This window comes from Bos grunniens, chromosome 15 (genome assembly GCF_055505025.1).
Source record: "Bos grunniens cultivar Pamir isolate PY7600 chromosome 15, Bosgru_T2T1.0, whole genome shotgun sequence".
In the NCBI taxonomy this organism is placed as follows: Eukaryota; Metazoa; Chordata; class Mammalia; order Artiodactyla; family Bovidae; genus Bos; species Bos grunniens.
The window spans coordinates 38479362-38494430 of NC_141179.1; the positions used below are offsets into that span (position 1 = coordinate 38479362).

General features: G+C 37.5%; 1 protein-coding gene and 1 long non-coding RNA gene across 6 annotated transcripts in view; one reads left to right on the forward strand and one right to left on the reverse strand.

Annotated features, from left to right (window-relative positions):
- The window catches only part of LOC147357693 (uncharacterized), a 49975-nt gene that overhangs the window by 4856 nt on the left and 30050 nt on the right, over positions 1-15069 (forward strand). Inside the window, exon 2 of one of the 2 annotated variants that reach the window (XR_015142035.1) lies at positions 5972-6027. The exons of the other annotated variant lie outside the window; for it this stretch is intronic. This is a non-coding gene — a long non-coding RNA (uncharacterized LOC147357693). The remainder of the gene's footprint in view (positions 1-5971; positions 6028-15069) is intronic. 2 annotated transcript variants of the gene reach the window in all.
- The window catches only part of PDE3B (phosphodiesterase 3B), a 167877-nt gene continuing 156631 nt past the window's right edge, over positions 3824-15069 (reverse strand). For all 4 annotated transcript variants that reach the window (XR_015142034.1, XM_086339872.1, XM_086339875.1 and 1 more), the window contains 4 exons: positions 13277-13480; positions 10882-11043; positions 7381-7636; positions 3824-6177 (listed from right to left, as the gene is read on the reverse strand). Coding sequence is in view for 3 of the 4 variants with exons in the window: in XM_086339872.1 (XP_086195998.1) it covers positions 5963-6177; positions 7381-7636; positions 10882-11043; positions 13277-13480 (837 nt within the window). In the remaining variant the exon portion in view is untranslated. The remainder of the gene's footprint in view (positions 6178-7380; positions 7637-10881; positions 11044-13276; positions 13481-15069) is intronic.

Below are 15069 nucleotides of genomic sequence, written 5' to 3' on the forward strand. Positions count from 1 at the left end.
AAATTCCCTCTTAAACTAAGTAAGAATATGACTCCAAGAAATCTTTTCAAACACTAGGGCAGAGCAGGGGTGAGGGTGGGAAGACGGGGCAAAGGAAGGATATAGGAAGTAAATGGGGAACTGGTGACCTCTGCCCACAACATCTCCCCTGGGGCCTTTTCTAATTGGAAATCCCACCCTGGAGCCTGAAGCCTGGGTTCTGCAGGTCTCTTTTGCTGCACCTCCTCACCGGGAGTGTCTAGTTAACAAGAAGGATTTGAAGCCTTCAGTGTCTTTCACTTAATACAGCAGCTGGTTTGACACCACTCCATTTAGACAGCTCATTTCTGGTCCTTCATCCCATTAGAGGCAGCCCTTGCTTACCTCCATTTGTCTAAGGAGACTGGGCTTCTTAGAAGACCATTTACTGTAACTTATTCCATTAGAATCAGGAGCAAGAACAGTTTCTGCCATTGTCTGACAGACTAATCCAGGGCACCTAGAGATGGCTATGAATTCAACCCCCCCCCCCAACCCCCCACACCTCCAAGCTTACAGGATTCCCGACCAAGAATCCAGCCCATACCCCCAGCGTGGAAGCACACAGTCCTAACCACAGGAGTGCTCAGGAATTCCTGGCTGTGAATGTTTAACCTGCAGAGTCCCTTTGGGCCGTCAACAGGAAGGGGACAGCAAATGTAGGGGAAAGCAGTTAAGGGGTGTGTCCTGACCGGAGCTTCAGCAGCAGCCCTAGGACAGGGAGGAGGTACCTGAGGAGCAGGTGATAGAAGATGATGGTGGGGGTGACAGGCAGGGTAAGGCGGCAGATCTGGGTGTTCCTCCTTCATGCCCACCCCTCAAGCACTTCTAGTTTATTGGTTCTCAACCTTGGATGCTCACTGGAACCTCGTGGGACTTTTGCAAAATGCTGATACCCAAGTTCCACCCTTTCCTCCACATTCTGATTAAACCGGTCTGGTTTGTAGCCTGGGCATCAGGTTTAGAAAGCTTCCCAGGTGAAGAGCCTGTGAAAGGCTATGAAAGGAAATGAGAACATTTCATAGTAGAGAACTCGAAGGACCCCTCCAGAGCAAGGTTCTCAGGTGTAGCAACAGGCCAAGAGGGAAGGTCATCCACCTACAGTAGTTCCCTGCCAGTTTTCCCGTTTGTCCTCTTCTTTCGCTTTGCGTCATGTGGTCTCTGTCAAGTCTTGTTTTCCTCACCTGTGAAATGGGTGCATGCGTGTGCTCAGCCATGTCTGACTCTTCATGACCCCAAGCACTGTAGCCCACCAGGCTCCTCTGCCCATGGAATTTTCCAGGCAGGAGTACTGGAGTGGGCTATTTCCTTCTCCGGGGGATCTTCCAGACCCAGGGATCGAACTCCACATCTCTTGCATTGGCAGGCAGCTATTTACCACTAGCGCCCTCCTGTTACCATTTTTGACTCTGAAGTTATTTAGGAGCAATTTCTTAAATCTATCCAGCATTCATAGTTTTCAGAGTTCTTTGCTATTTATTTCTAATTAATTGTTTTGTGATCATGGAACATGGTTTGATACATCTTTGAAATTTATTGAAACTTGTTTTATAGACAAGCATGTGGTCAACTTTTTTTTTCTTTACCATTAGGATATTATTAAGGATATTGAATACAGTTCCTGTGGTCAACTTTTATAAATGTTCCTTCAATGTTTAAGAAAATATTCTTTGTTGGATTTGAGGTTCAGTGTATGTCCAACAAATCAAGACTGTTCATTGTGCTATTTTTACTAATTTCTGGTCTATTTAACTTACTGAGTGTTAGGTCTCCTGCTTGAGTTGTAGATTTGTCAATTTTCTCTACCAAAAAAGTTCTACCAACTTTTGATTTATGCATCTTTGAGACTAACAGATAAGTACATTTGTTTTATGTACCTGGTGAATTTCCTCCCTACAAAACAGATGATAATACCTATAAAGATTGTGACAAAAATATACCTACATTATGAGGGTTGTGACAATAATATACCTACATTATAAGGATTGTGATTTAAGCATCTTACATATTTTTTTTATCACATATCGAAGTTATCACTAAGAATAACGCCTAACACATCGTGAGTATGAGAAGATAATGTAGTCTTTTCTGGTTTCCATTGTTGGTGCTGAGAAGTTTGGATACTTTTAAAATTTCTTACTGCTTGTTCACCTTTGTCATTCCATATTTTCTTAAACATTTCATACATCATTATTTTGTATTGTTTTTGATAATTCAATGTATAGTCTGAAGATATTGGGACGTCTAAATCTGCTGTTTCTGCTATTCTTTCTTAAATCTGTTTCCTTGTGTTTGGCTATTTTGTCAAAGTTGTCCAGAGAGAGAGAGAACCAACAGAACACATACACACCTCACTATCACATCCAAAATCTCCTTCTCTGGCATACCCTACCTCTGTGAATGACACTGACAGTTGTCCAGATCAGAAACCTGAAAGTTACTCTCATCATCTTTCTTACCATCACATCCAATTAATTGGGACAAATTGATTCTATGTTTTAAATCTTAAGTCCATTTTGCTTTACTGTTGTCCTACAACCCATCCTAGTCTATCTAGATCACTGAGGTCTCCCCATATCTAATCTTACTCTTCTACTCAACATGGTATGTTAGTTGAATGATCCTCACAAAATGTGAATCTAATTGTCACTTACAGATTAAACTTTATTCCAAAGGGAAATGGGGAAAAATTGAAAGGGTTTTAAGTGTCCTGTTGTGCTTTAAAAGGCCCTTCATGAACCACCTTCTCTCTACCATTCCTTCTTGCACTCTTAAGTCCCAGCTACCCTAAATCTCTTGGCTCCTCCAAGGTGGGTATGCTTTCTCTTCTCCTGGCCTCTACACATGCTGTTATTCTCTGTCCACAAGGCATCACCTCCGAGCTAACTCATTAAGTCTTCAGTTCTCAGCATTAAAATCTCTGGGACACTTTCATCCCTGCTCCACAAAACAGTCACTGCTCCCCCAACCCCCAACAAACACCCTCTAGAGCTGCTGACTGGCCTGGCAGCTACAGTAAAGAATGGCTTGGCTTTACTTACTCATCTCTTGTGTGAAGGTTGTTCCTATGAGATGATACAATATAGACAGAGACTGAAGCAGTGCCAGAATTCCTAGGATTCTTATAAAAATAAGTATAAAAATTTAACAGCATCAGAGTGAGAAGAGCAGAACAGTCTTCAAATCATGAAGTAACTTTAAAAAATAGCCTTTTATGAGAAAAATGTCAGTAAACACACAGATATTATAGCACTACAAGATTATTTATAAGACCAGTGACTTAAAACAGCGAATTCATGATGAAAATGATTCTAATTAAAAAATTAGTCTCATTAATAACCAAAATAGGACCTGCAATACGACTGGCTGCAATTTCTCAAGTAAGATTCCATCTACTAGTGCTGTTTATACTTAACATACACTCACATTCATTTCTTACAATTTATGAATTTAAGTTTCAGGAAGAATACTTTTTTAGTATTTGGGTTATTTTAATATATGTCAATTACTTAGTAAAGGTTAAATAATTTAAAGGTTAACTTAGTTAATGAGTTTTCAGTAATATCATTTAATAGCATAAAAACATGCTGCTTTTGAGAAAATAAAAATATACATTAAAAAACCCAATACAATGTTTTAGTAAAATAGTAAGGAAATTTGTCTCATTATGTACATATGCATGTGTATGAATTTTTATATATATATATATGTACTTTTCAGTAGCAGAAATGTATTTCTGCAGGACAGAAAATGTACTCTAGAAAAACAGAAGCAAAGGATATATACACTGTAAGGGCAAACTCAGTAAATTAGATACAATTTTATTACTCAGTAATGAGGGACCGGTTTACAATGATGTGACAATGGTAGCAAAAATAGTAGGAAGGAGTTCAGCACTCAAAGTATCAAATAAATAAAGCTTAGTGATTCATTAAATATTCTGATATTATACAGGATCAAAACTTTCAACACTTCCATGGGTCCTTAACTGATATCTTTCAGATAGGCTATATAATCTAGATAGTTAAGAAATTGCTTGCTGACATCATACTTTAAAGGAATTACCTGGCACAGGAAACTCTACTCAATACTCTGTAATGACCTATATGGGATAGAACATAAAAGAGTGGGTATATGTATAACTGACTCACTCTGCCATACAGCAGAAACTAACACACTGTTGTAAATCAACCATACGCTAATAAAAATTAATTTTAAAAAAGGAGTTATCTTGGAAAACAAAAAATGTTACATAACTTATTTTCCAAAGCCACATGGATTCAAAATATAATATGGTCTCTTAAGAATAATGGAAAATATTGGCCTACCATCTTGCTATCATTCTGGCTTGTACTTTATATATTCAAAAATTTTTCACAACCAGGGTATATATCTGGACCCTAGCAAGTTTATAAACATTGTAAATATGGTTCATTGAATTATCTTAATATGCTTTTGTGTAAATGGTATTACCAAAATATTTAATACTTTTAATATAAAAATTAAATAAGTACTTCCATCATTTACTTTATCTCAGAAACTAGACTTGTAGTTGGGCTCCAGATGTACTGAGTAGTCATAGGTCATTTCTGTTGTGTAGTCTCAAGGCAAAAGGAGATTAACAGAAAGATGAACATGGGTTTTATAGTAACTAAACACATGACACCCAAGATAGGGATCTAAAGATTAAGCACATATTCAATTACTTATTCAACATGTGACCTTTAGAGCACACACTATTTCATTTGTTATCTTTGATACGATTAATTGCATCTGATTTTTGTAGTAAGGCAAAAGACAGACATCTCCTTTTCCTTGGCTTTAATTAGTCTCAAATTCAAGAAGAGAGAATAATGCTTGTTTCATAAAAGGTTAACGTCAATATTAGGACAGGTTTTTGTTTTTCTTCTGACAAATTTGTGTTTATATTAAACTCAGTGTTTACAAATACTAATCCTGAGCAAGAGTAAAAATAAGAACAGTTTTGACTAAAGAATAAAATTCCTTCATTGTTAAACCTAAACAGCTTTAAAATTCAACCATGGAATATAAAATTGATAAGACTGGAATTCAGACTTCAGATGTCCATGGCAAACCTGAATACTCTGAGAAAGAACATACACGTAGTAGTAGATTTAAAAACAAAACAGTAAAAAGCATCAAAAATTGATGCACCTGGGTTTTGTTAAATATAACAAAGGTTACTCAGTCCTTCATGGATAAACCTAGCTGGAGAACACCGAACAGTGTACTGCATTAAACAGACCCCTCAGGAAGGCAACACTGGATTTCTCTTTTTAGATAGACAAGAGACTGCTCCTCCCCACCTCCCCCAAAACAGTCAAAGACATAAAAGACACATTTGGAAATACAATATGAATGAATCCTGTTTTGTGGGGCTTTTTGTTTGGGGGTTTTTTGTTTGTTTTTGGCTGTGCTGTGCGGCTTGCAGGATCTTAGTTCCCTGGCCAGGGACTGAACTCAAGCAGAGATTAAACCTGGGCCATAGCAGTGAAGGCGCCGAGTGGAATTCCCTTGTTGTTTTTTCTTTTTTTTAAATCATGTCTTTAAGAAAGCAGAAAGTTGGCCACTTAGGAAACTACAGTGAATTACTTGAGTTTTTAGGTACAGCTCCTGCCTCATGAACAATAAAAGCCTTCTACTCAGCAAAGCAGTATTATGACAAAGTATTTATACACCAGTAAAAGCACTGAGTATGGGCTTGGCAATACAAGTCAACTGAAACCAAGCTCTTAAGGATACTTTTCGTCCGTGTGGTGAAAAAGCGCATGGGAGTGGGAAACGCTGGCACAGCAAGGATCCTCTCACAGTGTTAGGGCCTGTCGACCTAGGAGCGGTCAGTTCCAAGTCAGGGTGGTGAGCACTGGGCAATGACATCGACATATGGCATGGCCCAAGGCACTTCTTCAACATGCCTTTTCTTTTATTCCAGCTGTCTCTCTTCCTCTTCATCTGCTTCTTCAATGACCTGAATCTCATCTCCTTGAGGTAAGGAAGAATTCTCCATCTGCAGTTTATTCCCATCAGCTTTACATTTCTCTTCTTCCTCTATGATTTCCTTCCATATCTTGTGGTTTTCGGTGAGATGGTGCATTAGCTGACAAAATATTTGCCGTCTGCCTTTCCGTCTTTGTGGTTCTGTGAAATTTAACACATGTGTATTCTAATCATAGCAATATGATTCAATCATTCAATAAATATCTGAGCGCCTGTTACATCCCAGGCATTTATTTACGCACTGGGTTTAAAGTTATAGTAAGATTAAAATAATCTCTGCACCATGGGGCTCTCCTTCTAGTGGGAAGACCTAGATAAGCAAAGAAGCAAGACACTCGTGTGTTGGATAGTGTTAAGTATTATGGATAAAAATAAGTTAAGGTATTAGGGAAGATGGTGGGGGTGGGAGTTGTGGGGCGAAAGGAGGATAGTATTGAAATTTCAAATGATAATAATGCAAAGTTAAAAACCATCCTTCTAAGGGATTTTTTTAAAATGTGTTGAATTAAACACAATTATCAAAATTTTGGTGAGCATAAATAATTTTTACAAGTCAACTTTCCCAAGATGACATCAGATGGTAATGCCATACAATTACTCTTCACTATGCTACTCCTGAATACAAGGTAGGGTGGGGAAAAGTTCTTTTATTATCTTGTTCCACGCTATGTTATCTGTTCTGATTTATATAGCATGCTTGGGAAACAAAAAAAACAGCTAGATATAATTTAAATCCTACATTAAAGAGCAAATAACTAGTTTAATTTATAGTTGCAAAGGTGACAATGTCTTTTTCATCTTCCATTTACACTCGTTGGTTTATATTGCTTTATATAGAAAAACTATGAATTACAATTTGGTACTTCAAAGCCATAATGCTATAAAGCTTGGTTTTCCTCAGAGTCAAAAGAGTATATATTTTCCTCTTCTCCCAACTGGGTTGAATGAGCTATTCCCAAGTCTATATGAAGGGTATGTTAACAGGAGTGCATGGTGTGAGAAGGGGTCAGGCAAAGGAGGACTAGTCCTTGAGACCAGCCACCTCACCTAAGTTCAGATTTGGCAACAGCTCCATCATGCGTGCACAGGCAGAGCCTGCTGAAGAGCACTGGCTGGAGGACAGCATCTCCAGCGACGCTGCTTTAACTCAGAATGCTTGTTGTATGATAGCATTCACATGGTGCCCAAGCAGTAGCTACTCAAACCAAGATTATTCAGTCTGCACACTTAGATAGTACTTAAGATATAACTACTGTATCTTTAAAAGGAAAGACCCAAATCCAAATTAAATGGACATTTGCAATTAACAACATTAAAGAAACGACAGTATCCCTATATTCTTACTAGGATTTAGATTGTCCTCTATTTCTTCATCCTCTGTATCTAATTCTTCAGCATCTTCTTCCTCATAACAACTTTGAGTATCATCGTCCTCTTCTGATTCTATCCACTGACCCGGTAGCAGACCAGCAGCGTCATAGGAGTTACACAGGGGACCCACTATGTGGGTGATAAAAGATTCCTGGAGTTTTGCTAGTTGAGGAGAAGAACGATCCATGAAGGGACTGATGGGCAAACCAAGATTTGCTTCTTCATCTCCCTGATCATATGAAAAAGGAAAGTACATCTTTAACTGCTGAGAGAACCACTGAGCTTTGTTGTTAAAATTTACCTTGAGGTTTTTTTAATCAAGAACAGTCTAACTCAAAATAATTTTTAGAAAGAAGTATCAATGAAAATTACTCTGTCATTCCAACTATAAAACTTTTTCTACTATTTGAAAAATCCTAAACAAGACTTTATTCTCACACTCCCAGTCAACCAGTATGGTTGATATACAGGCAGCAAGAAAAATATACATCTTTTCAACTAAGTTAAGCAAATAGTTATGAACAAATCAAAATTATACTACTAGAATATATAAATTCTATATAAATTGTCAAAATTCTATAGTATCAGACATAGATCCTTTTTCCCCTAGGGGGGAGATGGTATAATAGAAACATTTTTTGTTGCAGTTGTACCTCAAATGTAGAGTTGACTTTTCTAATGCTTTTCAACATCTCCCTTTTTTTTGTAACAGCAGAACCCTTTAATGAATCTAAATTAGAATATGTAAAACAGAAAGAGGTAGAGCAATTGTGTTTGAGGTGAGGATTTGCCCCAACTGCCTGGCCGGCGATCTGTGGTCCCCAGGGCTCTGGAGAGCACAGCTGGAGATCAGACACATGATTACAGAACCTCCTTTGCTGCCTACAGCCTGTGTGGTGCTGGGCCAGCTCTATGCCTAATTCACGTGTAAGATGTGAATAATCATCTACAGGGTTGCTATAGGATGACAAGCAGTATATATTGAGCACGGTGCCGAGCAGTCCTCAAACAGTAGTAACAATATTAACATTTTAGTGCCGAGTATCTGAACTGGTGGAGGGTGAATACTCTTCACAGTGCACAAGTTCTGTAGGCAAGCAGTGCGTATCTGTGCTGAGCCAACACAATCCTGAGGAGACAACCAGAAACTGTCCTGAGATTAAAAAACTTACATGGCTTTGTTTCCTGTGAGGATGAACATTAATAATATTTAAAAAATGTATCTAGGTGGGTTTATTCATAGGATTCTACAGTTTCGTACATCTGACTTTTAAATAGGAGTTTGGTTTTTCTAAGCCCATGGCATGTAATGGGCTTTTTGCAACCTCTTGGAATTCTCCAGGCAAGAATACTGGAGTGAGTAGCCTTTCCCTTCTCCAGGGGATCTTCCCAAGGATCGAAGCCAGGTCTCCCGCCTTGCAGGAGGATTCTTTACAAGCTGAGCCACAAGGGAAGCCCAAGAATACTGGAGTGGGTAGCCTATCCCTTCTCCAGAGGATCTTCCTGCATTGCAGGTGGATTATTTACCAACTGAGCTATCAAGGAAGCCTGATGTAATGGCTATAAAAGTAAAAATAAAGACAGTATAATGAAATTAATAAAAAAAAAAAGGTTGAGCAAGGTTAGAAATTTGCATCCGTATCTAAAGAAAGCTGAATAGCATAACAAGACAGAAGGAAATCTGATGGTTTTGATGAGGGCTGACTTCCTATATACATTTAACCTTCATGACCACTGTGTGTTAGGGTTATCAAGTATATCATTTTTCTCCTTTGACACAGGAATAATGAAACTTAGAAAGATTAAGTGAAACTGTCTGAAATATTGTTTTCTTGTGTGACCTGGAATTATAATATTTTATTGAGCACTTATGTGTCAGAAAACTGTTCTAAGAACTTGACATGTATTAATTCACTTAATCCACAAAGCAACCTTATGAGGTAGGTACCATCAATATTCCTGTTTTCTCAATGAGGAAATTGAGGCACAGAGAGGTTAAGTAACTTACCCAAGGTCACATTGCTGGTAAGGAAGAAGAGCCAGGATTCAACCTCAGGCATGGCTTCCAAGTTTGCTTAATAAGAATTAATCTCTATACTTTAAAGATATATTATAAAATGCATCTAAATGAAATTATCTCATTTTCTTTCACTGAATTAGTGGATTTTCTAAAATGGGCATTTTCTACCACTTTATTACTAATGTTTGTACAGATAATATAAAGACAGAATTTTCCCTAGCATAAAATTCTTTTGTGAATATGAACTGAAGCCTGAGGCAGTCTTCAATTATCTCTGAGAATGAGGATAGGAATATGCAAACCACTATACATACTGCAATCTACAAATTAAATATTTATAACTTTATTTCTTAAAATTATACATAATTTAGTTCAAATGTATCAGTGAAAATTATTCTAAGATTATTACTAAGATTTTACTAATCTGTTTTCATAATTACACAGTATGGTATTTTGTTAACTTGTAAACAGCACAGTATACACTATTTTATTGGGATGTTTAGCTAAGGTAGATGAAAGACATGGTACATTTGCTGGTCACTCAGTACAGTCTGGGTGTGACAAGATGTAACAGATATGTGCATGGTTTGTAAGTATGCAGTGCATCACTCCTACCAGAGTAGCAACTCATGGTGAGAAAGCCATGACCCAGAAGTTTTACTTGGTAAACCTCTTGATCTTTCTTGATCAGGGTCTAGTAAGGATTCCCAAGGAATACAATTCCAGTTAAGAGTATGTATTTGTTATTTTGTATTTGAGATAATGTAACATTAGACTTGTGGGGAAATCAGTATTTTTCTACAGTGTAGGGAGCCTCAAAATTGTACAAAAAAATAGGTGAAGACTGCAAAATAGTAGGATCATTTTAAAGACAACATTTAAAAACCCATGAGAAAACAGCATGTTGATATCTTAGAACCCTGAAAGCCACTGAGTGACTACTTTGTCCCCATTTCTAGCTCTGATTTCTTACCCTTTGCCAGGACTTTGATCCTACATAACCCATCAACCCAGTTGATATTTCTAAGGCAGTCTTTCTATAGCAGGTTGAAAATGGCTTGATACTTTAAAAATACAGTCTAAATATATGCTGAATCAACTAAACAGCTTCTTTTGGAAATAAATTATGCTTAGGTTATATAGGTTTTCAAGGTTGAAAGGGATCTTGGAATCATAATGTAGTCTTCCCTTAGCTCTAGACTGGAGTATATTCAACCTACTCCAGATTGACAATAAGCTATTACTTTTTTTTTTTTTAACTTCTGTCTTTCAATTTTAGCAACAAAGGCAAAGGAGCTGAGACAATATTAAAAGCAGAGCAAATGCAACAATTTCTAACCATTTTTGGTTAAAGCAACTCATTTCAAGTATTTAATGTAGCTGTCCAAATCCAAAAGGCAGTGTCTTCAGATGACAGCTCTTAAAAGTCCCAACAATCCCATGTTTCAACTTACCTGCTCATAAAATTCATTGACAATGCCTTCTGTCCATTTCAAATGCAAGTCTCGAACTTTGGTTGGGCCATTAATATCTGCCAGTTTGATGCACACCTGGCACACTAAGAGGCGATCATTTTCATTACTCCATTCTATACCGTTACTATTTACATCATTGGCCTATCATTGGAAAAACAGAATTATTGTAGGTACTGAGGGCACAAGAGTCTGTTTTTTGTTTTGTTTATTTTTGGCTGCGCTGTTTGGCTTGTGGTATCTTAGTTCCCTGATTAGGGTTTGAATCCTCACCCATGGCAGTGAAAGCATGGAGTCCTAACCACTGGACTGCCAGGGAATTCCCCAACTTTTGTTTTTTACTGGATTATCTTAAAACTGTTTCCTGTCCTCTGGACAGGAAGGAATTTCAATAAATGTTTCTTTTGTTTGTGCCATGACATGTACCTGTATGGGTTAAATTTCTCTTTGAAGTGTCATTTACAGCTTTGTTTCAGTGGAAGTAGAGCACTGTATTATACAAGCAGAACAAACCATGAGTTTCAATATTTGTGATTACTGCAGAAAATTATAATTTGTGTATATTGTATACTGTACATATTAGTATATATGACATAAAATATATATGTATATGCAAAAGCAAATCATATAAGAATTGTAACTATTTGTCTCAGAAAGGCATGCTTAAGGATCTAACTGCAAAAGGCACAGTGATATAGCTGAAAGAATACAAGTCTTAAAAGCTGATCTCTATGGTTCTAAATCCTGCCTTAGTATGATTTACCAATCATTGAGTAATGCTGGAAAAATTACTTGAGCTCTTTGAGTCTATCTTTCTTCATCTATAAAATAGGAAAAATAATATCAATCTAGTTGTATTGCCTGAGGATTAATGAATGAAAAATGCACAGTTCATAGTAAACGCTAACATTGTTATTTAAATAAATGGTAGTTATCAGGCAAATTACCATGCCTTTCAAGAACTCAAATTTCTCTTGTAAGAAATAAAGTGAGAGGGCCAGATTAGTGACTTTGGAACTGTACTGTAATATTAGATTTTTAGTGGCATCCACCATCCTCCCTCCTTTTTTTTTTGGCTGTGCTGCATGACTTGAGGGATCTTAGTTCCCTAGCAGATTGAACCTGGACCTCCTGGGAATTCCCTGGCATCCACCCATTTTGTTAAAGGAACTCTATGTAGACCACCACCACAGAAAACAGTTAAAAGAAAGGCGAGCTCTTAAGATTGAAAGTATGTAGTCTAGGGAATTCCCTGGTAGTCCAGTGGTTAGGACTCTGCTTTCACTGCCAAGGCCTGGGTTCAATCCCTGCTCAGGGAACTAAGATCTGCAAGCTGTTCCCCATGTGTCACTCATGTGACATTTTCCTGAGACTACAAACAGATATCTCTGAGGAACACAGATTCCAAAGTTTTGGGCTAATCTTTCACCTGTAAAAAGAACTTCTGTTTACTTACTATGACTTAAGCGTTTAAATGAATTTTAAGTAAAAATAAAAATTAAATTAATAGAGCTACACAGCTATGAAGTAAGTTTAAAGGCAAACTGATATTGTGCTGATTTTTTTTTCATAAATTTTTCATAAAAATTTTCATAAATTTTTTTTTCATTTATCAATATCACAACAGTGACATATACAGGCCTCCTTCCAGGAGGTTAAGTGTGTACTCCTTTGACACCCAGCCCCTCTACCCTGAAGGTAACACCTTCCTTTAGGGCAAGGATGTTATCAAGAAAACAATGGTTTCCTGCCTGCAAAATACGGGGCCTCTTTCCCTCAGGAATCTAAAGCAGTGGTTCTCAACGGTTTTTCACCCCAACCTCTGAGGGATACAACACGCTCCCATTAGTACCACCATCACACAATGGCAGTGATCGATTCCATGGTGAATGTGAGCTCTGTGAGGACAGCAACTTCAGCCTGTTTATGCCTTATTCTTAACTAGGATGACTGCACGCAGTGGGCAGTCCTAATAGACAGCAATTCAATGAGTGCTTCATTCTCAAGTACTTCTCCATTCCCACACCAGCCAGTTAAACACTTCACAACATAGAGAAGGGAAACAGGTACAGCAAAGCAGGAATAACTGGCTTCTTAGAAACACATATTTAATTTCATAAAATGCCTTTCTTGGCACTGTGCATAACTTTCTCAAATCTGTCCCTGAAAGCTTCAACTGACATAATTGGAAATGTCACAAGCAATCGTTATTTTTGGACATGTTATAATTTTTTTAATATTGGCATATATATTGTCTTACCAGATTTATCATGACTTCATGAGTGATATTCTGACTTAATGTTAAAAAAATACCTTTTGTCAGTAACATCGACAATAATTTCTGCTTTGAAACCAGGAATTAATTTGCATAACAAACCTTGGCATTGAATTCAGCAAGGAAATCAAAATGCTTTTTAAGATCTGTGGCAAGGATTGCTTCTATGACTAAAAAACGAAAGCGCTTGAATTCCACATTGTCAAGATTAAGAAGGAAGTTGTATTCTGGACGAGAAAGATATAGAGTCCAGGCTGATGCAGCGTGATGATTTTCCAAAACAGATCTGTCGTTGTATAAGACTGCCTAAAAAGGAACAAGAAAAATGAGGCAGGCATCTCAAAAGATATTGAACTTTAGTAATAAACAGAGTTAGGATCATGTTGGAAGAATACAATGAGTATCTATTACATGCCAGGCATTTTAATACTTGTGTAGAAGGGTTGATAATTTGATAAAGGATTAGACTGAAGTGCAAAGAGGATAAGGTACACTTTTCCAGCATTCATAGCTAGTAAGTGAAAGGGTAATTTGTCTCCAAGGTTCATCTTCCTTGCAGACACCATGCTGCCTACCAAGAGATATAAAGTTGATATTTGAGGTCTGCTTCCTTAAAGCAGTGAAACTTCTCAGATAAAGCTTCTGTAAATAAAACCATCAGGGACAGAGAGAGCAGGTTTCGGGATATATTACTATTCTTTAGTTAGCATGGAATGAATGGTGGTGGTGACTTAAGGAGAGGAACCCAGAATATTCTGTGCATGGTGAGCTGGAGACCCGTAAGTATGAGAAAGGCACATCCTATACTCCCAGCTGACACAGGACCTGGGAGTCAGAGAAGTATCAAACAGGTAAAAGCACAAATCCTCTGTCCAAGTGGTGTAGATCTAGGCACTGTATTTCCCATTTCACTTCAGTGGAAGACCCTGAGGTACCTCCTCAGTAGTCTAGGATTTGGGAATATAGATTCTAAAAATCACTGGATTACAGAATTTTTAAAGCTTCTTCCATCTCTCACAAGTAAAAGTTTTTTAAAATTATTAAATATGCATGGTAATTAAGATGTTTAATTTGCTTCTGTTTTATGTATTGTTTTCTTTTTCCTTTTTGGCCACAAGGCATGTGGGGTCTTAGGTCTGACCTGGGATCGAACCCCCACACCTCTGCATTGGAAAGGGAAGTCTTAACCCCTGGACTGCCAGGGAAGTCCCCCAAGCATAGTAATTATTAAAAGAACTCTTATAGCTAGTGCTAAAGGCTGAGAATAAAAAATAAAAACACTGTCCCTATTTTCATAGCACTTTCTAATGGAAAAAGACAGATAAGAATATTGTATAATCTCAGCTACAATGCATATTCTGAGCCTAATTAGGTCATTTTACAGATCTGTAAAAATTAATTATAGTCTAGATATAAACATAGATATTTACCATTTGATTTTTTTTAAAACATCATTTGATTTTAATGTTAGCAGTGATGATTTAAACTTTGGGTCACAAAAAGGTTGAAAAAAATATATGTCCATCAGTGGGTGAATAGATAAAGAAGATGCAATATATATACACAGAGTGGAGTATTTGTTAGCCATGAGAAAGAAGGGCATCCTAGCCTGGATGGACCTTGACAACAATATGCTAAGTGAGATAAGTTAGACAGAAAAAGACAAATGCTGGTATCACTTATGTTTAATCTAAAACTGAACTCTATTTACAGTAGAACTAGGTGGTTACAAGAAGATGGGGAAATTGGGAGACAGTGGTCTAAGGGCACAAACATGCATTCAGAAGATGCATGGGACTTCCTTGACGGTCCAGTGGCTAAGACTCCATGCTCCCAATGCAGGGAGCACAGAATGAGATCCCCATGCCACAACTAAAGATCCTGTATGCTGCAAC